The 27807-nt window shown below is 47.0% G+C and overlaps 1 protein-coding gene and 1 long non-coding RNA gene across 2 annotated transcripts in view; one reads left to right on the top strand and one right to left on the bottom strand.

The window, feature by feature from the left end:
- LOC308579523 overlaps nt 1–27807 on the bottom strand; it is a 42176-nt gene that overhangs the window by 11616 nt on the left and 2753 nt on the right. The window lies entirely within an intron of this gene.
- Nucleotides 422–27807, top strand: LOC308579526 (uncharacterized protein; the record flags this gene model as incomplete). The annotated part of the gene is made up of 7 exons (XM_081214093.1): nt 422–460; nt 1783–2276; nt 16030–16111; nt 16400–16482; nt 20255–20381; nt 26507–27415; nt 27785–27807. Exons 2-7 carry the CDS (start codon nt 1878–1880, stop codon nt 27805–27807), a joined length of 1623 nt encoding a protein of 540 aa, XP_081070219.1. The 5' UTR covers nt 422–460; nt 1783–1877.

The raw sequence follows: 27807 nt of genomic DNA, 5'->3' as shown, positions 1-27807 counted from the left end.
GAGGTTTTGCCAAGCGAGAGAGGTCTGAGCTGGGGGACTCGGCACTGCAAGGGTTAAAGGGAACCGAGCTGCCTTCCTAGAGAGGACAGGAAGCGGGCGGGGGGGGCAGGTCCTCCAGAGCCAAGGCCCCTCCCTCCCCAGTGCTTCCCTGCTTGGGTGTCTCTCTCTGGGATCTGGTGAGTCTCCTCTCTCTCTCTCTCTGGGATCTGGTGAGTCTCCTCTCTCTCTGGGATCTGGTGAGTCTCCTCTCTCTCTCTGGGATCTGGTGAGTCTCCTCTCTCTCTCTGGGATCTGGTGAGTCTCCTCTCTCTCTGGGATCTGGTGAGTCTCCTCTCTCTCTCTGGGATCTGGTGAGTCTCCTCTCTCTCTGGGATCTGGTGAGTCTCCTCTCTCTCTGGGATCTGGTGAGTCTCCTCTCTCTCTCTGGGATCTGGTGAGTCTCCTCTCTCTCTGGGATCTGGTGGGGGTCCCAGGGCTGCAGTGGGGGGCGGGGGGCCCTGATCTGCTCCTGCGGGGGGGCAAGTCAGGGAGGAGAGGGTCAGGGGTGCAACGACCCCCCCATATGCTCCTGCTACCCAGAGGAGGAAGGAGCCCCGGGGCTGAGAGCCAGAGCTTTTTGCCAGATTCCCCAGGAGGAAGGTCAGGGAAGGAGAGAGCGGGGGGACGGACCCCAAGTCAGGGATGAGAGGGTCCTGCCAGGGAGGGGCCAGGTCTGCCACGCTCTCCTTCCTGCAGAGCAGAGGATCCCAAACTTATTTGACCCTCCGCCCCCCCCCCATTCAGAAAAGATCTCCCTTCTTTAAACAAAGGAGTCCCTGGGACTTTAACTCGGTGTGACGTCGCTCAGCATCACTGCACAACAGAGGAAACATGTGCAAATGGTTTTCCAAAGCTGGATGAGGAGGTGGACTAGCCCCCCCCCCAAAAAAAAGGTGGGAGAGAAAGGAGAGGAGTAAAGAGAGGGATCCCAGCCCATCATCTGGCTGCTGCATTGGGGACCAGTTTCCCAGTGTCTCCCAGGGCAGCTCCCCACGGAGGCCACTGCAGCAATCCCCTCGCACCCAGAGCAGGGCATCCCAGGACCACATCCTCTCTCTCCCAAAGGGATTGTTGCTGGCAAAGCAGCCGGAAATGGGCGCTGCTACTCCCTGAGCCTCCAGGGACCTTGGCATCAAGGGCTGTGCGTGTGTTAAGCCATCTAAGAGAATAATAATAATAAATTAGCTGCCTAAATTTCAAAGGAGATGTCTTTGGCCCCGTCCACTTGGCCCTCAGGGGGTTGACTAGATACATTCCTGGCCCTCAAGAGAAAGAAAAAGGGACCCCACCCCAGGAGTCTGTCTTGAGAGCGGCAGAGAGTCCAAGTGCAAGAAAAGGAGACAGAAGCAGGGGGGAAATGTGCCCAGAAGTGAGGGTGGGGGGAGAACAACTCCTGAGGACCCCCAAGTGAGGACCCCCACTAGAGCCAAGCATCCATTTTTCAAATGACTCCCTTGTCAGTCAGTTCTGATTTCATGCATTGACTGGAAGGCAGGAGCAACCAGGCTGACTCATCTCCCAGAAATCCCTTCAGTTGCCTCCACATTCTGCATTGCTAGAGGGCTGGAGACTCACTTCTTCTCCCCTTCCTCCTCCTCTTTCTTTTCAAAAAGGTATCTCACGGTTTGGGCTCTGGTCCCGTCCAGTCCTGATTCCTGGCAAGACTCATCCATGCTTGTTCAGGGATCTGTTTCTTCTACTGACCTACAAATTCTGTAACAGAACAATGTATTTGCTTTCTAGGATTTGCTAGAGCTTCTCATTCAGACGGACAGAACTTGGCAGAAGACCAAAGGCTTCCTTCTGATCTCTCTGAGGCTTCCTGAGAGCCCAGATGGATGAGCAAGACCCAGCTGGCCCTGAAGCAGGAAGAGGCCATGCCAACCAAACTGGGAGCAGTGGGGGATTCTGGAAAAAACCCTGTGCAGAAGATCCTGGGTGAGGAGGGCACCCTCCGCTCAGAGGTGCAGAGCCAGCAGTTGAGGCAGTTCTGCTGCCAGGAGGCCAAAGGACCCCGAGAGGTTTGCAGCCGACTCTACCACTTTTGCCACCAATGGCTGAAGCCAGAAAGGCACACGAAAGCTGAGATGCTGGACCTGGTGATCTTGGAGCAGTTCCTGGCTGTCCTTCCTCCGGAGATGGAGAGCTGGGTGAGGGACTGTGGAGCAGAGACCAGTTCCCAGGCGGTGGCCCTGGCCGAAGGTTTCCTCCTGAGTCAGGCAGAGGAGAGGAAGCAGGTGAGAGAGACTTTCCTCTGGATACTATCTTGACCAGAGCCAGGGCCTTTTCGGATGTGGCTCCGTCCTGGTGGAACGCTCTCTCACAAGAGACCAGGGCACTGTGGGATTTGACATCTTTCCTCAGAGCATGCAAGACAGAGCTGTTCCGCCAGGCCTTTGTTGAGGGTTCAGTATGATTATTTTCTTTCAGTAAAAGAATAAGCAGTGGATGGAGGACTTGACCTGGCATGTGTAACAGAGACTTGGTTGGATGAAGCAGATGGGCCTGTCCTTGCCGCTGCTTGTCCACCAGGTTTCTCTTACGCACAGCAACCCAGGTCATGTGGGCGGGGAGGGGGGGGTTGCAGTGATTTTTAGGAAGTCATTAGTTTGCACCAGGCATCCTATTGGGAAGACCCAGTTCTCTGAGTGCATGTTCTGGAAGTTGGGCAATAGGGGCAGTACAGGATTCCTTTTGCTGTACCGACCTCCCCGCTGCACCAAGGATTCCCTGTCCGAGCTGCTTCAGGTCGTGGCGGATGTTCTCCTGGAGACACCTAGTTTGGTTGTCCTGGGGGATTTTAACATCCATGCCGACACGACCTTACAAGGGGCCGCTCGGGACTTGGTGGGAAGTATGGCCTCCATGGGGCTGTCCCTGAATAAGTCTGGCCCAACCCATAGCCGCGGACATGCCTTGGACCTGGTGTTTACCTCTATGGATGTTGGTGATCTGACACTAAGTAAAAGCGAAACGAAAGAAGTGCCATGGTCAGATCACTTCCTGGTGCAACTTGACTTCTCCGCGACCCTTCCCCTATGCAGGGAGGTGGGACCGATTCGGATGGTCCGCCCCCGCCACTTAATGGATGCAACTGGTTTCCAGAGAGTGGTAGGGGATGCTTTATCCCATGTTGATGGCCTTTCAGCTGATTCCCTGGTGTCCCACTGGAATGTGGAGTTAACCAGGGCTATTGACTGTTTGGCTCCGAAGCGCCCTCTCCGATTGCATGGAGCCTGGACAGCCCCATGGTTTTTCCACGGATCTGAGGGCAATGAAACAATTGTTGAGACGGCTAGAGCGCCGGTGGCGGATGACGCATTCTGAAGCTGACCGGACACAGGTTAGAGCTCAATGTCGAGCCTACCAAGTGGCGGTAGCGACGGCGAAGAAGACTTTCTTCACTGCCTCTATTGCATCTGTAGAAAACAGCAGCAGGAGACTTTCTTAGGTGGTCCGCAATTTAGCGGAACCACCTGCTACATCTGGGCCCAGTACGGGCCACATGATCTCCTGCAATGATTTTGCAAAGTTTTTTGCAGATAAAGTCGCTCAGATTCGGGAAGAGGTAGACGCCACCATGGGAGCAGGGCCGGGGCGGGAGAGTGCTAGAGTCCTGTCTAGTCAAATTGCGTGGGATCAATTCCAATCTGTTACCTCCGAGGATGTGGACAGGCTGCTTGGACGAGTGAAACCAACCACCTGTCTCCTGGATCCTTGCCCATCCTGGCTTATAAAAGCTAGCCGGGAAGGGCTGGGCGATGGGCTTCGTGGGGTGGTGAATGCTTCCCTCCGTGAGGGAGCCTTCCCAGACCCGCTGAAAGAGGCGGTTATTAAACCGCTTCTTAAAAAACCATCTTTAGATGCGGCCACGATGGCCAACTATCGCCCAGTCTCAAATCTTCCATTCCTGGGCAAGGTGATTGAGCGAGCGGTTGCTGAACAACTCCAGGCACGCCTGGAAGAAGCGGACCATTTGGATCCCTTCCAGTCGGGATTCAGGCCTCATCACGGGACTGAAACTGCCTTGGTCGCACTGGTTGATGATCTCCGGCGGGCTAGGGACAAAGGTGAGAGCTGTTTCCTAGTTCTGCTGGATCTCTCAGCGGCGTTTGATACCATCGACCATAACATCCTTCTGGACCGTCTTGAGGGGCTGGGAGCTGGGGGCACTGTTATACAGTGGTTCCGCTCCTTCCTCCTGGGCCGTGTTCAGAAAGTGGTGGGGGGGGGATGAGTGTTCAGACCCCTGGGCTCTCACTTGTGGGGTGCCTCAGGGTTCTGTCCTCTCTCCCATGCTTTTCAACATCTACATGAAGCCGCTGGGAGAGATCATCAGGGGGTTTGGGCTGGGTGTCCATCAGTATGCAGATGATACCCAGCTCTACCTCTCAAATCAGATCCAGTGAAGGCGGTGACGGTCCTGCGTGAGTGTCTGGAGGCAGTTGGTTGGAGGTTGGATGGCGGCTAACAGATTGAGATTGAATCCTGACAAGACAGAAGTACTGTTTCTGGGGGACAGGAGACAGGCAGGTGTGCAGGATTCCCTGGTCCTGAATGGGGTAACTGTGCCCCTGAAGGACCAGGTGTGCAGCCTGGGAGTCATTTTTTTATATATATATAAGATATTTATTAAGATTTTCCAGATATTACAAAGTGAAAAAAGAAAAATACAAAATAAAAATGGTTAAAAACAATTCATTCTTTCCATTACTTGTCTTTCATTTGCTTATTTCCCAGACTTCCTCACGCCTCCCTTTTTTGTATTCCAGTTCAGTTTGTTAATTCAACAAATCCCTCCCCTCTTTGTATATCCTAGTCTTTAATCATAGTTTATTGTAACCTTAAATTTTTACCTATTAATGATCCATTTTTTCATGTTCATAACATTACTGCTAAAAACCACTTAGTTTCTAACCAACATCGTTCTAACATTCATCAATTTTGCAATATTTCTGTAAATAGTCTTTAAACTTTTTCCAATCTTCTTCCATTGACTCTTCTCCCTGGTCTCGGATTCTGTCAGTCATTTCCACCAGTTCCATATAGTCCATCATCTTCATCTGCCTTTCTTCCAGAGTGGGTAGATCTTGTGTCTTCCAGTACTTTGCAATAAGTATTCTTGCTGCTGTTGTGGCATACATAAAGAAAGTTCTATCCTTCTTTGGCACCAATTGGCCGACTATGCCCAGCAGAAAGGCCTCTGGTTTCTTTAGAAAGGTATATTTAAATACCTTTTTCATTTCATTATAGATCATCTCCCAGAAAGCCTTAATCATTGGGAATGTCAACCGAAGGTGAAAGAATGTACCTTCGTTTTCTTTACATTTCCAACATTTATTATCGGGCAAGTGATAGATTTTTGCAAGCTTGACTGGTGTCATGTACCACCTGTATATCATTTTCATAATATTCTCTCTTAGGGCATTGCATGCCGTAAATTTCATACCTGTGGTCCACAACTGTTCCCAGTCAGCAAACATAATGTTATGGCCAACATCTTGTGCCCATTTAATCATAGCAGATTTCACCGTTTCATCCTGAGTATTCCATTTCAACAGCAAGTTATACATCTTTGACAAAATCTTAGTTTTGGGTTCTCACAGTTCTGTTTCTAATTTTGATTTTTCCACCTGGAAACCAATTTTTTTGTCCAAATTGTAGGCCTCCTTTATTTGATAATAGTGAAGCCAGTCTTGCACTTTGTCTTTTAATTTCTCAAAGCTCTGCAATTTCAATTTGTCTCCTTCTTGTTCCAAAATTTCCCAATATTTCGGCCATTTGACCTCCATATTGAGCTTTTTCTGAGCCTTCGCCTCCATCGGTGACAACCATCTTGGGGTTTTATTTTCAAGTAAGTCCTTATACCTTATCCAGACATTTAACAATGCTTTTCTGACAATATGGTTTTTAAATGCTTTATGTGCTTTAACCTTGTCATACCACAAATATGCATGCCACCCAAAGACATTATTAAAACCTTCTAAATCCAAAATGTCTGTGTTCTCAAGAAGTAGCCATTCTTTCAACCAGCGAAATGCTGCTGATTCGTAATAAAGTTTAAGGTCTGGCAGGGCAAATCCACCTCTTTCCTTTACATCGGTTAAAATTTTAAATTTTATTCTAGGCTTCTTGCCCTGCCAAACAAATCTAGAAATGTCTCTCTGCCACTTCTTGAAACAGTCCATTTTTCCAGAATTTGCAATGATTGAAACAAAAATAACATTCTTGGCAGTACATTCATCTTTATAGCAGCAATTCTACCTAACAAGAAAAGCTTCAAATTTGACCATATCTCTAGATCCTTTTTGACTTCTGACCAACATTTCTCATAGTTGTCTTTCATAGAATCATAGAATCATAGAGTTGGAAGAGACCACAAGGGCCATCGAGTCCAACCCCCTGCCAAGCAGGAAACACCATCAGAGCACTCCTGACATATGGTTGTCAAGCCTCTGCTTAAAGACCTCCAAAGTAGGAGACTCCACCACACTCCTTGGCAGCAAATTCCACTGTCGAACAGCTCTTACTGTCAGGAAGTTCTTCCTAATGTTTAGGTGGAATCTTCTTTCTTGTAGTTTGGATCCATTGCTCTGTGTCCGCTTCTCTGGAGCAGCAGAAAACAACCTTTCTCCCTCCTCTATGTGACATCCTTTTATATATTTGAACATGGCTATCATATCACCCCTTAACCTCCTCTTCTCCAGGCTAAACATGCCCAGCTCCCTTAGCCGTTCCTCATAAGGCATCGTTTCCAGACCTTTGACCATTTTGGTTGCCCTCCTCTGGACACGTTCCAGTTTGTCAGTGTCCTTCTTGAATTGTGGTGCCCAGAACTGGACACAGTACTCCAGGTGTGGTCTGACCAGAGCAGAATACAGTGGCACTATTACTTCCCTTGATCTAGATGCTATACTCCTATTGATGCAGCCCAGAATTGCATTGGCTTTTTTAACTGCCGCGTCACACTGTTGGCTCATGTCAAGTTTGTGGTCAACCAAGACTCCTAGATCCTTTTCACATGTACTGCTCTCAAGCCAGGTGTCACCCATCTTGTATTTGTGCCTCTCATTTTTTTTGCCCAAGTGCAATACTTTACATTTCTCCCTGTTAAAATTCATTTTGTTTGTTTTTGCCCAGTTCTCTAATCTGTCAAGGTCGTTTTGAAGTGTGATCCTGTCCTCTGGGGTGTTAGCCACCCCTCCCAGTTTGGTGTCATCTGCAAATTTTATCAGGATGCCCTTGAGTCCATCATCCAAGTCGTTGATAAAGATGTTGAATAAGACCGGGCCCAAGACAGAACCCTGTGGCACCCCACTAGTCACTCTTCTCCAGGATGAAGAGGAACCATTGATGAGCACCCTTTGGGTTCGGTCAGTCAGCCAGTTACAAATCCACTGAGTGGTAGCAGAGTCAAGACCGCATTTTACCAGCTTCTTTACAAGAATATCATGGGGCACCTTGTCAAATGCCTTGCTGAAATCAAGGTAGGCTACATCCACTGCGTTCCCTTCATCTACCAGGCTTGTAATTCTGTCAAAAAACGAGATCAGGTTAGTCTGACATGACTTATTTTTCAGAAATCCATGCTGACTATTGGTGATCACAGCATTCCTTTCTAGGTGCTCACAGACTGTTTGCTTAATGATCTGCTCCAGAATCTTCCCTGGTATTGATGTCAGACTGACTGGGCGGTAAATATTTGGGTCCTCTCTTTTCCCCTTTTTGAAAATAGGGACAACATTTGCCCTCCTCCAGTCTGCCGGGACTTCGCCTGTTCTCCAGGAATTCTCAAAGATGACTGCCAGTGGTTCTGAGATCACATCTGCCAGTTCTTTTAATACTCTTGGATGCAGTTCATCTGGCCCTGGAGACTTGAATACATCTAAATAGCCAAATATTCTTGTACTATCTCCTTAGTTATTCTGGGCTGTGTTTCCTTTGCTGAATCATTTGCTCCAAATTCTTCAGGTCGGGCATTGTTTTCCTTATCGGAGAAGACTGAGGCAAAGAAGGCATTGAGGAGTTCAGCCCTTTCTGTGTCCCCTGTTTGCATTTCACCATCTTCTCCTCTGAGTGACCCCACTGTTTCTTTGTTCTTCCTTTTGCTACGGACATACCCATAAAAGCCTTTTTTGTTGCTTTTAACCTCTCTAGCAAGCCTGAGTTCATTCTGTGCTTTAGCTTTTCTGACTTTGTGTCTACATGTGCTGGCTATTTGTTTGAATTCCTCTTTGGTGGTTTCCCCCCTTTTCCATTTTTTGTACACATCCTTTTTTAATCTTAATTCAGTTAAAAGTTCTTTAGATAGCCACCCTGGCTTCTTAAGGCACCTTCCATGTTTCCGTCTCAATGGTATTGCCTGACGTTGTGCTTTTACTATCTCCCTCTTAACAAACTCCCAGCCATCATGAACTCCCTTTCCTTTTAGTATTGCTGTCCATGGGATCTCACCCAGCACTTCCCTAAGTTTTATGAAGTCGGCTTTCTTAAAGTCAAGAAATTGAGTCCTAGTATGCTTGGCTGCTCCTTTCCACTGTATAGTAAACTTCAGAAGAGCATGATCACTCACGCCTCATGATCCTTCCACTTCTACCCCACTAACCAGGTCATCAACATTGGTTAGGACCAGATCTAAAATGGCTGTTCCTCTTGTTGCTTCTCCCACTTTCTGGACAATGAAGTTGTCTGCAAGGCCAGTGAGGAATCTGTTTGACCTTATGCTCTTGGCTGAGTTTGACGTCCAACAAATATCCGGGTAATTGAAGTCCCCCATTACTACTATCTCCCTTCCTTTTGCATGCTTGGCCATCTGTTCCAGGAAGGCATCATCTATGTCCTCCGTTTGGCTTGGGGATCTATAGTAAACTCCCACAATGAGGTCCCTGTTATTCTTCTCTCCCTTAATTTTGACCCAAATGCTCTCACTTTGGCTTTGATGTTCTAAATCTTGGATCTCTTCACAGGTATACACATCCCTGACATATAACGCCACTCCTCCTCCTTTCTTGTCTGGTCTGTTTCTCTGAAATAGATTGTATCCCCCCATTATTACATTCCAATCGTGGGACTTATCCCACCAGGTTTCAGTGATGCCTATTATGTCATATTTAGTTTGCTGTACCAAGAGCTCAAGCTCATCTTGTTTATTTCCCATGCTTTGCGCATTAGTGTACAGACATTGAAGTCCATTAATCATTCCCCCGTGTCTCTTATTTAAGGATTTTTTCCTCCCACCACTAGGTCTGCGTGCTGTTTGCTCCATTTGGTCTATGACATTTGGATGATCATCTTCATCAATTGATAGGCTCCTACCTTCAGGAGCACTGTCTCCCTCCCCCACATTAGTCAGTTTAAAGCCCTCCTGATGAGGTTTCTGAGATTTTTGGCAAAAACATTTCTCCCAACTGTTGTGAGGTGCAGCCCATCACTTGCCAGAAGTCCATCTTCAAGAAACTGCAGTCCGTGATCTAAGAATCCAAACCGTTCCTGTTTACACCATCTGCGAAGCCAGCTGTTCACTTCCACTATTTTCCCCTCTCTCCCTGGGCCACGTCGTTCAACTGGGAGGAGAGATGAGATGACAATTTGTGCATTTAGTTGCTTCAATTTCCTGCCGAGAGCCTCGTAGTCTCTTTTCATCTTCTGGAGGCTATTGCTTGCAGTGTCATTGGTTCCCACATGAACCAAGAGGAAGGGGTATTTGTCCGTGGGTTTTATGATTCCTTGCAGTCGTTCAGTTACATCTTGGATCTTAGCCCCGGGGAGACAGCACACTTCCCGAGACATCTTGTCAGGCCCACAGATCACTGCTTCTGTTCCCCTCAGTAGGGAATCCCCTATCACCCCTACACGCCTCCTCTTAGGTTTGGTCGGGGTTCTTCCATGAGCTGTCCGTTCCAAGGTCGCCTGCACATTCCCTGAGGACTGACTTTGCTGCTCATCTTCATTTACCTGATCGACAGAAATGAGGGAGAGAACCTCAAATGGAGTCTGCTCTTCGTCTTCCATGCTAGGGGAGAGGACCTCAAAGCGATTGTGTAATTCTAAACAATCAGAACGAACCCTGGGCCTCCTACTTCTTTGAGTCACGTTTCTCCATATATCCGGCTCCTGTGTTGGTGAACTAGCCTCCTTCTCTGGGGAGTCCCCTGTCTCCTCCTTGATGGAGACGGTGTGGTCTGTTGCTTCCAAGAAGAGCTCCAGCTCTCTAATTCTTTGGAGCGTAGCTACCCTTTCCTCCAGTTTCTGGACTTTGTCTTTTAAGAGGGCAGTCAACATGCAATTGCTGCAGGTAAAGCTGCCTGCAACCTTTGGCAAGATGGCAAACATTGCGCAGGAACCGCAGGCGACAGCAGCTGTTCCCTCCCCCTCCATCTTGAGAATGTGTCGTTGGGGGTGGCTACAGCGGTCCTCCATCATAAAAAGTGTGCAGACAGGACAAATAACTCCCCCACAAAAAACCTAGGTCTCCCCCAACAAACGTTTCAGACTAGCTCCCCTAAATCTAAAAGATGGATCACCTTCCTCAACAGAAACCCTGCCCCCTCTGACCTTTGCATAGGGAAAACAGCTAATCAGCCACAAAGAAACACAAGCACACAAGAGAAAACCCTTTTTGCTCCTTCTTCAACTGCTTTCCTGCTAGCTTTTTATTTCGGTCCTGGAGGTTTTGCTAAACATGATCAGAAGGGATCGTCTGATTAAAGGTATACAGGTCGGGGCCAAACAGTACAAATTGAAAGCTTTTGCAGATGACTTAGTATTGACGTTACAGGAACCAGAATCTAGTACCAAAAGAGTTTTAGAATTGATCCAAGAATTTGGACATGTGGCAGGATTTAAGTTGAAGAAGAAAGAAGAAGAGTTTGGATTTGATATCCCGCCTTTCACTCCCTTTAAGGAGTCTCAAAGTGGCTAACATTCTCCTTTCCCTTCCTCCCCCACAACAAACACTCTGTGAGGTGAGTGGGGCTGAGAGACTTCAAAGAAGTGTGACTGGCCCAAGGTCACCCAGCAGCTGCATGTGGAGGAGCGGAGACGCGAACCCGGTTCCCCAGATTACGAGACTACCGCTCTTATCCACTAAGTTAAAAACTAAGGTGCTCGAGAAAAATTTAACACCGATTGAGAAAGAAAGGTTTCAGAAGGAGACAGGTTTAACATTGGTTAAGAAAGTAAAATACATGGGGGTTCATATGACCGCTAAGAACTTAAACCTATTTAAAGACAAACGGAGGACATAGATGATGCCTTCCTGGAACAGATGGCCAAGCATGCAAAAGGAAGGGAGATAGTAGTAATGGGGGACTTCAATTACCCGGATATTTGTTGGACGTCAAACTCAGCCAAGAGCATAAGGTCAAACAGATTCCTCACTGGCCTTGCAGACAACTTCATTGTCCAGAAAGTGGGAGAAGCAACAAGAGGAACAGCCATTTTAGATCTGGTCCTAACCAATGTTGATGACCTGGTTAGTGGGGTAGAAGTGGAAGGATCATGAGGCGTGAGTGATCATGCTCTTCTGAAGTTTACTATACAGTGGAAAGGAGCAGCCAAGCATACTAGGACTCAATTTCTTGACTTTAAGAAAGCCGACTTCATAAAACTTAGGGAAGTGCTGGGTGAGATCCCATGGACAGCAATACTAAAAGGAAAGGGAGTTCATGATGGCTGGGAGTTTGTTAAGAGGGAGATAGTAAAAGCACAACGTCAGGCAATACCATTGAGACGGAAACATGGAAGGTGCCTTAAGAAGCCAGGGTGGCTATCTAAAGAACTTTTAACTGAATTAAGATTAAAAAAGGATGTGTACAAAAAATGGAAAAGGGGGGAAACCACCAAAGAGGAATTCAAACAAATAGCCAGCACATGTAGACACAAAGTCAGAAAAGCTAAAGCACAGAATGAACTCAGGCTTGCTAGAGAGGTTAAAAGCAACAAAAAAGGCTTTTATGGGTATGTCCGTAGCAAAAGGAAGAACAAAGAAACAGTGGGGTCACTCAGAGGAGAAGATGGTGAAATGCAAACAGGGGACACAGAAAGGGCTGAACTCCTCAATGCCTTCTTTGCCTCAGTCTTCTCCGATAAGGAAAACAATGCCCGACCTGAAGAATTTGGAGCAAATGATTCAGCAAAGGAAACACAGCCCAGAATAACTAAGGAGATAGTACAAGAATATTTGGCTAGTTTAGATGTATTCAAGTCTCCAGGGCCAGATGAACTGCATCCAAGAGTATTAAAAGAACTGGCAGATGTGATCTCAGAACCACTGGCAGTCATCTTTGAGAATTCCTGGAGAACAGGCGAAGTCCCGGCAGATTGGAGGAGGGCAAATGTTGTCCCTATTTTCAAAAAGGGGAAAAGAGAGGACCCAAATAATTACCGCCCAGTCAGTCTGACATCAATACCAGGGAAGATTCTGGAGCAGATCATTAAGCAAACAGTCTGTGAGCACCTAGAAAGGAATGCTGTGATCACCAATAGTCAGCATGGATTTCTGAAAAATAAGTCATGTCAGACTAACCTGATCTCGTTTTTTGACAGAATTACAAGCCTGGTAGATGAAGGGAACGCAGTGGATGTAGCCTACCTTGATTTCAGCAAGGCATTTGACAAGGTGCCCCATGATATTCTTGTAAAGAAGCTGGTAAAATGCGGTCTTGACTCTGCTACCACTCAGTGGATTTGTAACTGGCTGACTGACCGAACCCAAAGGGTGCTCATCAATGGTTCCTCTTCATCCTGGAGAAGAGTGACTAGTGGGGTGCCACAGGGTTCTGTCTTGGGCCCGGTCTTATTCAACATCTTTATCAACGACTTGGATGATGGACTCAAGGGCATCCTGATAAAATTTGCAGATGACACCAAACTGGGAGGGGTGGCTAACACCCCAGAGGACAGGATCACACTTCAAAACGACCTTGACAGATTAGAGAACTGGGCAAAAACAAACAAAATGAATTTTAACAGGGAGAAATGTAAAGTATTGCACTTGGGCAAAAAAAATGAGAGGCACAAATACAAGATGGGTGACACCTGGCTTGAGAGCAGTACATGTGAAAAGGATCTAGGAGTCTTGGTTGACCACAAACTTGACATGAGCCAACAGTGTGACGCGGCAGTTAAAAAAGCCAATGCAATTCTGGGCTGCATCAATAGGAGTATAGCATCTAGATCAAGGGAAGTAATAGTGCCACTGTATTCTGCTCTGGTCAGACCACACCTGGAGTACTGTGTCCAGTTCTGGGCACCACAATTCAAGAAGGACACTGACAAACTGGAACGTGTCCAGAGGAGGGCAACCAAAATGGTCAAAGGTCTGGAAACGATGCCTTATGAGGAACGGCTAAGGGAGCTGGGCATGTTTAGCCTGGAGAAGAGGAGGTTAAGGGGTGATATGATAGCCATGTTCCAATATATAAAAGGATGTCACATAGAGGAGGGAGAAAGGTTGTTTTCTGCTGCTCCAGAGAAGCGGACACGGAGCAATGGATCCAAACTACAAGAAAGAAGATTCCACCTAAACATTAGGAAGAACTTCCTGACAGTAAGAGCTGTTCGACAGTGGAATTTGCTGCCAAGGAGTGTGGTGGAGTCTCCTACTTTGGAGGTCTTTAAGCAGAGGCTTGACAACCATATGTCAGGAGTGCTCTGATGGTGTTTCCTGCTTGGCAGGGGGTTGGACTCGATGGCCCTTGTGGTCTCTTCCAACTCTAGGATTCTAGGATTCTATGATTCTATGATTCTAAGCAATGGGGAAATTGGGCAGCCTTGTCGTGTCCCTTTCTCTATCTTAAATTCCTCTGTTACCACATTGTTAACTATTAGTTTGGCTTTTTGTTCTGAATATATTGCACTTATACCATTTTTAAACCCTTGACCAACCCCCATCCCCTGAAGATTTTTCTTCATGAAGCTCCAAGAAATATTATCAAAGGCTTTCTCTGCATCTACAAAAATTAAAACTGCTTTAGTGTTCATATTCACTTGCAACTTCTCCAAAATGTCAATTATATTCCTCGTGTTGTCAGACAAGTGTCTACCTGGGAGAAAGCCAGCTTGGTCTTTGTGAATCTCTTCTACTAATACTTTCTTTAACCTTTTAGCCAAAATGTCTGCAAAAATTTTATAATCCACATTAAGCAGGGATATGGGTCGGTAGTTCTTAAGTTGCGTCTTTTCAGATTCATTTTTCGGTATTAGTGTAATATAAGCTTCCTTCCACGACTCTGGCACTTTTTCCCCCTCCAAGATTTCATTATAAACCTCCTTTAGTGGTTGAATTATCCAGTCCTTCAAGGATCTATAGTATTTGGAGGTTAAGCCATCTGGCCCTGGAGATTTGCCCAGCTGCATGTTCTGAATGGCACCTTCCACCTCCTGTTCTGTTATTTTATAGTTCAACATTAACTTGTTTTCTTGAGAGATTTTTTGTAATCCATTTGTTTTCAAGAATTGGTCTAAATCAAACTCTTTCTGTGGCCCTTGTCTGTATAACTGTTTAAAGTACCTCTGGAAGCATTTTCTAATTTCCACTGGATTCTGAATGTTCTTTCCTTCCACTTCCAAGTTAGTAATAGTGTTAAGTTTTTGTCTTTTTTCCATTTGCCAAGCTAGCAGTTTTCCACATTTATTAGCCGATTCAAATGTCCTTTGTCTCATCTGTTTAATTTTCCATTCTATTTCCTGATTCATCATCTTCATATATTGAACTGGGTATAACTTTATTTCTCTCAGAATCTCTTGTGACTTTGGTTTCACTCTCAGTTTCTTCTCACCCTCTTTTATTTTTTCCAAAAAAAAATATTTTTTCTCATTTTGGGTTCTCTTCTTTATTGCGTTCTGTTGAATTAGAAACCGTTCTGTTGAATTAGAACGGTCATTTTGGACTCACAGCTGTCCATGGAGGCACAGGTTAAATCCGTGTCCAGGGCAGCTGTGTACCAGCTCCATCTGGTACGCAGGCTGAGACCCTATCTGCCTGCGGACCGCCTCGCCAGAGTGGTGCATGCTCTGGTTATCTCCTGCTTGGACTACTTCAATGTGCTCTACGTGGGGATACCTTTGAAGGTGACCCGGAAACTACAACTAATCCAGAATGCAGCAGCCAGACTGGTGACTGGGAGCGGCTGCCGAGACCATATAACACTGGGACCTACATTGGCTCCCAGTACGTTTCCGAGCACAATTCAAAGTGTTGGTGCTGACCTTTAAAGCCCTAAACGGCCTGGGTCCAGTATACCTGAAGGTGCGTCTCCACCCCCATCGTTCTACCCGGACACTGAGGTCCAGCACCGATGGCCTTATGACGGTTCCCTCACTGCGAGAAGCCAAGTTACAGGGAACCAGGCAGAGGGCCTTCTTGGTAGTGGCGCCCTCCCTGTGGAACGCCCTCCCACCAGATGTCAAAGAGAAGAACAACTACCAGACTTTTAGAAGACATCTGAAGGCAGCCCTGTTTAGGGAAGTTTTTAATGTTTGATGTATCACAGTATTTTAATATTCTTTTGGAAGCCAGAGTGGCTGGGGAAACCCAGCCAGATGGGCGGGGTATAAATAAATTATTATTATTATTATTATTATTATTATTATTATTATTATTATTATACCAGTGGACTGCCGTCTGTCCAGATTTTAATTTGTTTTGAACTAATTTTAAGAAGCATTTTAATTATTTTAATTAATCGATTGTCTGTTCTTATGTTCTTCGTATACTGTGTTAGATTTATGATGTTAGCCGCCAAAAGATTGGCTCCGGCCAGGGAGGGTGGGGTACAAATAAAAATTATTATTATTATTATTATTATTATTATTATTATTATTATTATTATACCAGTGGACTACCGTCTGTCCAGATTTTAATTTGTTTTGAACTTTGTATACTGTGTTAGATTTATGATGTTAGCCTTAAAGTTTTTTACTTTTCCATTATCTTTCTGCTATTTCTTGTCATTCATTCTCTGTTTTGAATCCTTGTTGCTTTTTCAGGAAAAGGATTGTTTTGAGGAAATGGACATGGATTCCTGTGAGGCAGAGAGGCCTCTGTTGGACACCAAAGAGAGGCCACTGGGTAAGGAAGAAGGCGGTTTTTCTCCATTTGGTCTCATTCTGTTGGTTTCCCATATAATCTCTGGGTTCTTTTCATCAAGTTTTTTTTTGGGGGGGGGAGTTGGGAGGAAGGGTCCAGAGGAGAAGAGATGTATTTCTGCATGACTAACATATGAAATGGGCACAAATGTCCAAATGCACTCAGCAGGTAAGGCTTTCTGAAAGGCCTATTTGTAGATAGAGATGCCCTGTTTCACCTGTGAGAGACATGGGCACGCCTGGCATCCTGCTTACCTGTTTTCTCTTTCAGGAGACAGAATGATGCCAGCAAGACCTCCTGATCCATCTTTTCATCGGAGCAGAAGGGAAGCAGCGGCTGTGGAACCAGATCAGGTCAGGGGAAGCTGCCTTGTGGGGACAGAGGCTGAGGGATGGAGCAATGTCATGGACTGGTTGGGCACAGAGGAATGGTGGGAGGAAGCAGCCGGGGATCCAGGAAGGGAAGAGGTCTCAGCCCAAGGAGTGGAGGTGGAGGAAGGATGAGCAGTGAAAGGGAGAAGAGGGAGAAGTCTGGGAAGAGGAGGTGTCAGAAGCTGAAGGGGTAACAGGGCTTAGTGAGCTGAGAGACTCTGAGGCAGAATGCAGTCCAGAATCGGAGGCAGAAGAGGAAGGAGACGAGTGGGGGGAGGAAGGTCGAGAGGAGAGTCAGGAGAAGGAGGAGCCACCAGGGGCTCCCTCTCCTTCTGCCATAAGCCCCCCTCCCTGCTTGTCTCTCTGAGCCCGGAGACGTCTGACAATGGAGGAGCAAAGGCAGGCCGCACACTGGTGCACTGTTGGATCACTTGCCAGAAACCCCAGAGAGAGGGGACTTGGAAAGCGGTGGGGAGCTAGTGGCCTTCTCTTTTGGCAGCTGATTTCATGGAGGAAGACCCTGTCATGGAATTCTACTCAGTATTGATCCAGGCAGAACTCCAATGTATAGTTACCAGAGTGAAAATGTAAAGATGTTGCAGGATCCCCCAAAATAGACCAGAGGCAATTGTATTTCACCCAGCAGAGCTTTACTGCTACTGAAGACAAATGAGCATAATGGTCCCAAATCCAAAACATTCAGGATTGGCCCTGTCCATAAGAAATCCAGTTGCAGCAAACTTAACTGAAATTTCCCACAACTTATAATAAGTATAAACCTCAACACTTAGCATACTATGTACAGAACACCAGAAGGAAGAGAGAGAGAGAGAGAGGGAGGGATAGAGAGAGAGAGAGAGAGAGAGAGAGAGAGAGAGAGAGAAGCCCAGGCCCCTTCTGGCCTCTTCTTATAGTCAGCATGACCTTGACAGAAGACATAACAGAACCACTTTAACCCAGCTGTACTCAGGCTGCGAGACCTGGGTCATTGTGCCAAAGGCCAAGCTCAGAAAGGGTGGCCCTAGGTCCCAAAAGATGATTTTCTGTGGGTATGAGCCAGGGACCAAGGGGTGGAGATTTGCCTATCCAACAGGCAATCAGTCCAGGATTCTGCTCAGCAGCAGTGCTGAGTTCTGTGAGTAGAATGGATGGACACGAATAAATAATAATAATAATAATAATAATAATAATAATAATAATAATAATAATAATAAATTTTATTTATATCCCGCCCTCCCCAGCCAAAGCCGGGCTCAGGGCGGCTAACAACAATCAAATAATCAGTCAAATAATCACACAATCTAAAAATATTTCATTATAAAAATTAATTAAATCAAATTGATGGCAACCAATTAAGCAGAATTATGTGCAGGTTGCCAGAGGAGGGAGTCAGGCTGCGCCCTGACCAAAGGCCTGGCGGAACAACTCTGTCTTGCAGGCCCTGCGGAAAGATGTCAGGTCCCGCAGGGCCCTAGTCTCTTTTGACAGAGCATTCCACCAGTTTGGAGCTGCAGCCGAGAAGGCCCTGGCTGTTCTTTCAGAGAGTCTGCTTGACTCTGCTGATGAGGAAGAGGTAGAGGTTGAACCTGCTGCTGAGGCACAGAGTCCTGACCCAGAGCAGGTAGAGGGAAGAACTTGTCCTAAAGCTGTGAAGCTTGAACAGAGAAGTGCTCCTTCCTCACCCACAGGTTCAGCTGAGAAGTCAAAACAGCGCAGTAAGTCAGAGGGGGAGCTCTCTGAGGCCAAGGACGTTCTAGCTGGTCCTAGTGGGTCTGAGGGGCTACCTGAAACTGGGTTGAGACGTTCAGCTTGCACAACAAAAGGTAAACCTCCTGACAGGTTTGCAGTCACAAGTGTGTGGGTTGGAATGGCACAGTGTGAACCCGAGAGTTTTGAGGGTGTTCAGAAACTGCCTCAGGAAGAAGCCAGGAAATGGCATGAGGCAATGCAGAAGGAGATGAGCTCAATGGAGTCTCTAGGTGTGTTCTCCCTCACAACGTTGCCAGTGGGCAAACAGGTCATAGAATCATAGAATCATAGAATCATAGAGTTGGAAGAGACCACAAGGGCCATCGAGTCCAACCCCCTGCCAAGCAGGAAACACCATCAGAGCACTCCTGACATATGGTTGTCAAGCCTCTGCTTAAAGACCTCCAAAGAAGGAGACTGCACCACACTCCTTGGCAGCAAATTCCACTGCCGTTCTTCCTAATGTTTAGGTGGAATCTTCTTTCTTGTAGTTTGGACCCATTGCTCCGTGTCCGCTTCTCTGGAGCAGCAGAAAACAACCTTTCTCCCTCCTCTATGTGACATCCTTTTATATATTTGAACATGGCTATCACATCACCCCTTAACCTCCTCTTCTCCAGGCTAAACATGCCCAGCTCCCTTAGCCGTTCCTCATAAGGCATCGTTTCCAGGCCTTTGACCATTTTGGTTGCCCTCCTCTGGACACGTTCCAGTTTGTCAGTGTCCTTCTTGAATTGTGGTGCCCAGAACTGGACACAGTACTCCAGGTGAGGTCTGACCAGAGCAGAATACAGTGGCACTATTACTTCCCTTGATCTAGATGCTATAGGTCGTGAGCAGCCGCTGGGTTTACCATCTTAAACCCACAGCAACAGGGGAACCACAGTACAAGGCTAGGCTAGTAGCCAGAGGGTTCACGCAGCAAAAGGGGCTGCATTATACTGAGGTATATGCTCCTACTTCCAGAAGTGAAACTCTGCACAGGCTCTTAGCGATTGCTGCACAAAGAGGTTTTCAGGTGTATCACTTTGATGTGGATGTGGCCTATTTGAACTCAGAGCTCCAGGAGGATCTGTACATGCTTCCTCCTTCAGCGTTTGAGGGCAATGAGCCGAATACTGTATGGAAGTTTCACAAGTCCATTTATGGCTTAAAGCCTTAGAGAAGCTAGGTTTCAAGAAGAGTCTACTTAGGATCTACTTAGGTGTTCAGATAGACAGGACTGAAGATGGAAGCTTCTTGCTTAGTCAGAAAGGCAACATTGAGCAGGGGTTAGGGCACCTATGGAGAGAAGCTACGTGAAAGACAGTCAGCTAGCAGAACACATTGAGTGCAAGAACGCTGAGCTCTTCCAGTCAGCTCTGGGTAGTCTGTTGTATCTGCCCCACTGGAGCAGGCCGGACATTGCTTTTGCTACCAATCTGCTCAGTAGGGAAGCATAAAAGCCCAGTGTAAATGCCTGGCATGGTATTAAGCAGGTGTTGCGTTACCTGCAGGATACCAAGGACTTCAGTCTCAAGCTGTCAGCTGCAGGTGAGACGGCGCTTACTTGCAGGGCAGATAGCGACGGGGTGAATCTGGATGACAGGAAGTCCGTATCTGGGATGGTAATAAAGTTTGGGGAATCTCTAGTTGGGTGGAAGTCCCGGAAGCAAAGTCTCATTGCGCTGTCTTCTACTGAGGCTGAGTTCATTGCACTGTCGGAATTGTGCAGGGAACTGGAGTTCTATAGATGCCTGGTGCAAGAGATCTATGGGGTTTCTTGCCTGCCCATCACTGTTTGGGAAGACAATCAACCCTGTCTGAAGTTGGCAGAATCTGGGTAGTTTAAGGCCAGAACCAAGCATCTAGACATACGTTTCCAGAATGCGTGTCAAAGCGTCAATCCTATTGAAAGCAATCCTATCGAAACAACACAGCAATTAAGAGGAAGGAAAGAACAGAGCATTGTGTAGCAGATCATATTTCTGCTGTCTCAGAAGAGGACATTTCCTTTTTCTTTTAGGGTCCAGTGTGCTTTGAAGAGGTCGCTGTTTGTTTCACGGACGAGGAGTGGGCATTGCTGGATCCTGACCAGAGAGCTCTGCATAAGGACGTCATGGAGGAGAATCGTGGGATCGTGGCCTCTCTTGGTAAGGCTCCCTGTGGGATCGTCCTATCTGCCTGGAAATTCAAAAAACACCTCTGTGTGACAAACATACATTTCCACAGAGCTCAGCAGCGCCCAATACAACACCGGGGAACCTAACACCCCCACAATAAACCTTGAACAGCAAATTCCAATTTTTTCTGTGAACCATCTTCCTCCAGTTCTGCCGTTTTATACCATGGTTGGGTGTCTGAATTGCCCAGGCATCTTAAATGTCAGCTTCAGTGTTGGTATCTGAAGAAGTGTGCATGCACACGAAAGCTCATACTAATAACAAACTCAGTTGGTCTCTAAGGTGCTACTGGAAGGAATTTTTTTTACTTAGCTTCAGAGTTTTGTGGAAAGAAAAGTAGCTTCTGTCAAGTTTTCTGTTTTTGATTTTGCTGCTGTCAGTCTTGGGTTGACCAGAGAGACGACTGACATTGGAGATGGAGGGGATGCCTAGACTGGGCCAAACAAAATCCATCCCAGAGAAGAGCCAGGCTTATTGAATCTCAGGTAGTAGTAGCAGTGGTGATGATGATGATGATGATGATGACGATGATGATGATAATAATAATAATAATAATAATAATAATAATAATAATAATAATAATTTTTACTCTGCCCATCTGGCTGGGTTGCCCCAGCTGCTCTGGGCGGCTTCCAACACTTATATAAACCAGAAACATTAATCATAACAATCTGTCCCCATATAAAAAGTACATTAACTTTAAAATGAACAACTTACACTAGTGGCCAAAATTGTGGAAACCTTTTGGAGAAAGTGTATTTCAGAGCTTTGATACCTCATAACACCACTTTTTTGGGAGCAATAGCATAAAATAGAAACTTTTTTGGGAGTAATAGCCAAACCACTTTTTTGGGAGTAATAGCATATCAATAGAAAGATAATTTAATGAAGAATGTAATGATTTTCTTCTGTCATGCAGGCACAGTCTCTCCATTCTTCGATCATCACTTGCTGTTGTGCACCTTTTCCTGCCTTTACCAGTCTGATTTTGGAGTGACTGAGTCTCTTATACCTCCTCAAAAATATAGACCAGCTTTGGTTAAGTTTCCCCCAATCTTCCTTCTAATTTCTTCATACCTGTAGCCTTGTTCACTTAATAGTACGATTTTACATCTCTTTCTGGGTAACTACCAACCAAATTGATAGCATTCCCATAATACACTGACTAAAGTCAACCTAAGCAAGTTGTGCTTCCCTTTTCTGGTCATATGTCTATAACCTTTGATAGAATACAGATAATTGAACAAACTTTGTTGCGCTACATTCTTGATTAAATTATCTTTCCACTGCTATATAATATTATGGTATGACAATCGTACCTCGGGTTACTGTTACTTAAGGTTGCGTGTTTTCGGGTTGCGCACTGAGCCGAACCTAGAAGTACCGGAATGGGTTACTTCCAGGTTTCAGTGCTTGCACATGTGCAGAACCACCAAATTACGACCCACGCATGCGCAGATGCAACGCAGCTGGTGGCGAATGCTGCGAGTTGTGAACATGTCTCCCACACAGATCATGTTTGCAACCCGAGCATCCACTGTACTCCAAAAGAAGTAGTGTTATGAGCCATCAAACATCTGAAATGCACTTTTTTCTAAAAGGCTTTCACAATTTTGTTGTTGTTGTTTAGTCGTTTAGTCATGTCCGACTCTTCGTGACCCCATGGACCAGAGCACGCCAGGCACCCCTGTCTTCCACTGCCTCCCGCAGCTTGGTCACAATTTTACCACTACAGTGTTAAGGGATTCAGAACTTACAGGGTTAAAGAGTTCTGAGTGACGTTCTGAATGACGTCTCTTTCTTGAGGCGTGGTTACAGACACATTCGGGAGGGTTTTACTCTGAGTGTGTTAGTCTGTTGTTTGCTCGGACGGAAGGCGAGAGAGAAAATGTGTGCTCTCTCACCAGGAATTTTATGAGCTGTCTTACTACACGAAGAAAGACTTGGAGATAAGCAAAACAGGCTGAGTCAAGTCTGACATTTATTACCCCACACTGCATTCGCTTCTCGCCGCTGCGATTAGTCAGCCAAGGAGGGCAGAGAGGCATGGAGCAGGGGTGCACAACGGAAGCCTGCAGGACTCCATATGGCCCTCTCGGCGGCAACAGGTCTCTGGACAGGTTATGGAGCTTTTGTAACGCTTTGAAGCCTTTGCAGAAGCAACGTCCCAGGTGTGGGGGAGAGCCAGCTGTGAAGATGCCGGGGCCAGCTAGAGCTTTCTGAGGCTGAAAGGAGCTCGCTGGGAGAAGGGGCTGATCTGCCGGAAGCCGGAGGAAGCTGCTGCCAGACGTGAGCACGCTTAACCCCGGGGGAGGAGATGGCAGACAGTCAGGAATCATATTCCGTCCCCTTCGAAAAATTAAATGGACAAAATTGGCAAGAATGGAGCAGGAAGCTGAAGGCCTGGCTGGTAGCCAAGGGGCTGTGGGAGGCGGTCCAAGGGCCCCCACTACCACCGGCTGCAGCAGGCGCATTGGCTGCAGACATAGCGGCTGCTCACGCATCGCAGAGGAAGAACCAGAAGGCCCTGGGAGCAATAGTGCTCAGTTTGGAGGGTTCCCAGCTACCCTTGGTTGAAGGGCTTGACACTGCTCAGGAGGCTTATACAGCTCTTGAGAGGGTGCACCACAGAACCACGGCTGGTGCAAAGATCCACACCACCAGGCGCTTGTTTGAGATGAAGCTGCGTCCCGGTGGGAACATCAGACAGCATGTTACTGAGATGCTCTCTGTTTTCAATGAGTTGAGGCTGTTGCATGTCAACTTTTCAGAGGAGCTGAAGGTTTATATTTTGCTCAGCTCTCTGGACAAAAGCTATGACAATTTGTGTCTGTCTTTGGAATCGATGAGTCCACAGGATTTGACTCTGGGCACCACAATTCAAGAAGGACACTGACAAACTAGAACGTGTCCAGAGGAGGGCAACCAAAATGGTCAAAGGCCTGGAAACGAGGCCTTATGAGGAACGGCTAAGGGAGCTGGGCATGTTTAGCCTGGAGAAGAGGAGGTTAAGGGGTGATGTGATAGCCATGTTCAAATATATAAAAGGATGTCACATAGAGGAGGGAGAAAGGTTGTTTTCTGCTGCTCCAGAGAAGCGGACACGGAGCAATGGAGCCAAACTACAAGAAAGAAGATTCCACCTAAACATTAGGAAGAACTTCCTGACAGTAAGAGCTGTTCAACAGTGGAATTTGCTGCCAAGGAGTGTGGTGGAGTCTCCTACTTTGGAGGTCTTTAAGCAGAGGCTTGACAACCATATGTCAGGAGTGCTCTGATGGTGTTTCCTGCTTGGCAGGGGGTTGGACTCGATGGCCCTTGTGGTCTCTTCCAACTCTATTATTCTATGATTCTATGATTCTATGACTCTTCAGTACGTGACAGGACACTTATCGGACGAACAGGAAAGGCGTGTCAAAGAGCGCAGGTCTGGCGCAGGGAGCTCCACCGGTTGCAGAGGGGGGGCCAAGCCAGATGAGAGCTCTGTTCAGGCTTTTTCCACTCACCGGTGTTATCTCTGTGGGTCCAACAGCCATTTGAAAAGGGCTTGTCCACAGAGGAGCAGAGAGGCCGGGCAGGATGTCTCCAAGGTCGTTTCCCATGGGAACCAGTCTCGGAGAGGAGGCCAGCGTGGGAACGCGAAGGAAGGACGTGACTCAGAGAAGGGAGACTGTTATCATCTCACGGCTTCTCTGGCAACTTTGAAAAACAATTCCAGCAGGGACACAGCTGTGCAGTGGGTGGTGGATTCCGGAGCGAGTCATCACCTGATTGGAACGCCACCTGCTGGGGGGCTGCGGAACTGCAGGGCTGTTTCAGCTGGGACAACTGTTACATTTGCTAATGGGACACAAAAGCCAGTTTCTAACGTTGCAAATGTTTATGTTTCCTTTTTGCAGGCGGAGCTGGAGTGCTACGTTGTGCCAGAGATGCATTGTTGCCTGTTATCTGTACCTGCTCTTGTAAAGCAAGGGTACAAAGTTTGCTTTGAAAATGATGCCTGTTCCATTTTCAGAGGGGGGAAACAACTTGTCAACGTGGAATGCAAGAACAATCTCTTTGTTCTGGAAACTCCTCTGGAGGGTGGGGGGAATGCCGGAAAAGCACAGGCGCAGTGTGCTAGTGTTCCCAGCCATGATTCATGTGTTCATGTATGGCACAGGAGAATGTCTCATGCTTGTTTGGAAGATGTTCAGAGGTTGCTCAGCTGCACTAAGGGTTGCAGAATCACACCATGTGAGAGATCCCTAGAGTGCAGGGCATGCAGAAAGGTCCAAAGGTGCAGTTATCCCGGGGTGGAGAGGGTAACCACAAAACCTTTTGAACTTGTTCACACAGACCTTGCAGGTCCCATGGAGTGTAAGAGTCTGGGTGGAGCCAGGTATGTGCTGACAGTGACAGATGATTTTTCTCAGAACGGATGGTCTTTCTCTCTCAGAACACAGGGGGAGGCGGCGCAACTGATCCAGGATTGGGTTGTGGAGGTGGAACTAAGGTTCTCCACCAAAGTGCAAGGGTTCAAGAGCGACCGTGGGTCACAGTTCACTGGGTCTGCTCTGAAGGAGTTTTTTCAAGCAAAAGGGAATTTGTCACCAGGTGACGGATGCTAAGTCTCCTCAAGAGAGAGGCGTGGCAGAGCACAGGAGTGAAACACTGGCTGAAGCTGTCAGGGTTTTGCTGTGTGACTCTGGGCTGCCTCAGAGCTTTTGGAGTGAAGCTTGGAAATTTGCCAGCTTTGTTTTTAACAGGTCCTACAATTACGCTGTAGGTGACACACCATTTTTTCTGTTGCACAAGAAAAAGCCACAGGTGCATTTCTTCCATGCGTTTGGTTCCAGGGCGTCAGTGCCAATACCAACAGCTCAACGGAAGGAAGGTGGTCCAAGGTACCAGGAAATGATCTTCTGTGGGTATGATCCTGCAACAAATGGGTGGAAGTTTGCATACCCAGAGGGTGATCAGACCAAGCTGCTGGTCAGCAAGCATGCTGAGTTCTGTGAGCAGGGTGGTTGGTCAAAAACCTAGGGGTGGTCCTGATGTTCTCTCAGAATGTCTGTCTGATTCTGAGGGGGAGGAAAGGGAGGAAGGAGAGACAGAGGCGGAGCCTGTTGCTGAAGACCAGGTTGCTGAAGAGGGTCAAGCACAGGGGTGGGTTTCTCCACAGGCTGTTAAGAGAGAACCCAAGAGTGAGCCTTCATCTCCTGTTAGCCAAGTGCAGAAGGCCCGAAGACGCAGCAAATCAGAGGGGGAGTCTTCTGTGCTAGGAGACACACTTGCTGATCCCAGTGGGTCAGGAGGAGCACCTGAGATTGTGCTCAGGCAGTCAACTCGCACCACAAAGGGGATTCCACCTGAGAGGTTTCAGGTCACCAGTGCGTGGGTTGGTTTCGCACAGTGTGATTTTGGGAGTGTGGAAGGGGTTCAACAGTTGCCTGGGACAGATGCCAGTGGGAGGCAAAAGGCAATGGGAGGTGAGTTGAACTCAAAGAGGTCTGTAAATAGGTGTCCTCAGTTTCCCTCAAGATGCAAGACGAGAGGGGGTGTTAAGGGATTCAGAACTTACAGGGTTAAAGAGTATCTGAGTGACGTTCTGAATGACGTCTCTTTCTTGAGGCGTGGTTACAGACACATTCGGGAGGGTTTTACTCTGAGTGTGTTAGTCTGTTGTTTGCTCAGACGGAAGGCGAGAGAGAAAATGTGTGCTCTCTCACCAGGAATTTTATGAGCTGTCTTACTACATGAAGAAAGACTTGGAGATAAGCAAAACAGGCTGAGTCAAGTCTGACATTTATTACCCCACACTGCATTCGCTTCTCGCCGCTGCGATTACTCTGCTCAGCCAGCCAAGGAGGGCAGAGAGGCATGGAGCACGGGTGCACAACGGAAGCCTTCAGGACTCCATATGGCCCTCTTGGCGGCAACAGGTCTCTGGACATACAGTATATAAAAAAAGCAACATTCAACAACCCATCAGAATCTAATAAGAAATATTTCGGTTAATGACAAACCACAAAGGTAATGAACACACACGCAACTCCCTTCAGTTCTTCTTCATTTGTTCCTGAGGCTCTAATCCCTTTTTGTCTCCATTGCAGATTGTGATGAATTGGAAATCGAGAACAAAGGTGAACACGACAAAATCCCCAGCGAGGAGAAGCCATGCAAAAATTTGGAGTGTGGAGACAGCTGCACTCAGAGCTCCAATCTCACTAAGCACCAGAGAATTCATACAGGAGACAAACCCTATCAGTGCATGGAATGTGGGAAGAGCTTTAGTTGGAGCTCCAATCTCACTAAGCATCAGAGAATTCATACAGGAGACAAACCCTATCAGTGCATGGAATGTGGGAAGAGCTTTAATTGGAGCTCCCATCTCACTAAGCATCAGAGAACTCATACAGGGGAGAAACCCTATCAGTGTGGGGAATGTGGAAAGAGCTTCAGGCAGAGCTCGGATCTCACTTCCCATCAGAGAATTCATACAGGGGAGAAACCCTATCAGTGTGGGGAATGTGGAAAGAGCGTCAGGACGAGCTCTCATCTCACTAAGCATCAGAGAAGTCATACAGGGGAGAAACCCTATCAGTGTGGGGAATGTGGAAAGAGCTTCAGTCAGAGCTCCTCTCTCTTTTTCCATCAAAGAATTCATACAGGGGAGAAACCCTATCAGTGTGGGGAATGTGGAAAGAGCTTCAGGAAGAGCTCGGATCTCACTTCCCATCAGAGAATTCATACAGGGGAGAAACCCTATCAGTGTGGGGAATGTGGAAAGAGCTTCAGGCAGAGCTACTCTCTCTCTTCCCATCAAAGAATTCATACAGGGGAGAAACCCTATCAGTGTGTGGAATGTGGGAAGAGCTTTAGTTGGAGCTCCCATCTCACTAAGCATCAGAGAATTCATACAGGGGAGAAACCCTATCAGTGTGTGGAATGTGGAAAGAGCTGCCATCTCACTTCTCATCAAAGAATTCATACAGGGGAGAAACCCTATCAGTGTGGGGAATGTGAAAAGAGCTTCAGTCACAGCTCTGCTGTCACTAAGCATCAGAAACTTCATACAGGGGAGAAACCCTATCAGTGCATGGAATGTGGGAAGAGCTTCAGTTGGAGCTCCAATCTCACTAAGCATCAGAGAATTCATACAGGGGAGAAACCCTATCGGTGCATGGAATGTGGAAAGAGCTTCAATCAGAGCTCCAATCTCACTTCCCATCAAAGAATTCATACAGGGGAGAAACCCTATCAGTGTGGGGAATGTGGAAAGAGCTTCAGTCACAGCTCTGCTGTCACTAAGCATCAGAGAATTCATACAGGGGATAAACCCTTCATTCTATAGCTTTAGGATCCTTGTTAATACGCACCTTTTTAACCAGACCTTTGGCTGATTAACATCTAA

The sequence above is a fragment of the Podarcis bocagei genome (genome assembly GCF_964188305.1).
Source record: "Podarcis bocagei genome assembly, contig: HAP1_SCAFFOLD_119, whole genome shotgun sequence".
Classification (NCBI taxonomy): Eukaryota; Metazoa; Chordata; class Lepidosauria; order Squamata; family Lacertidae; genus Podarcis; species Podarcis bocagei.
Note: the sequence above shows the minus strand (reverse complement) of the source record. Positions and strands in the feature narration are given on the sequence as shown.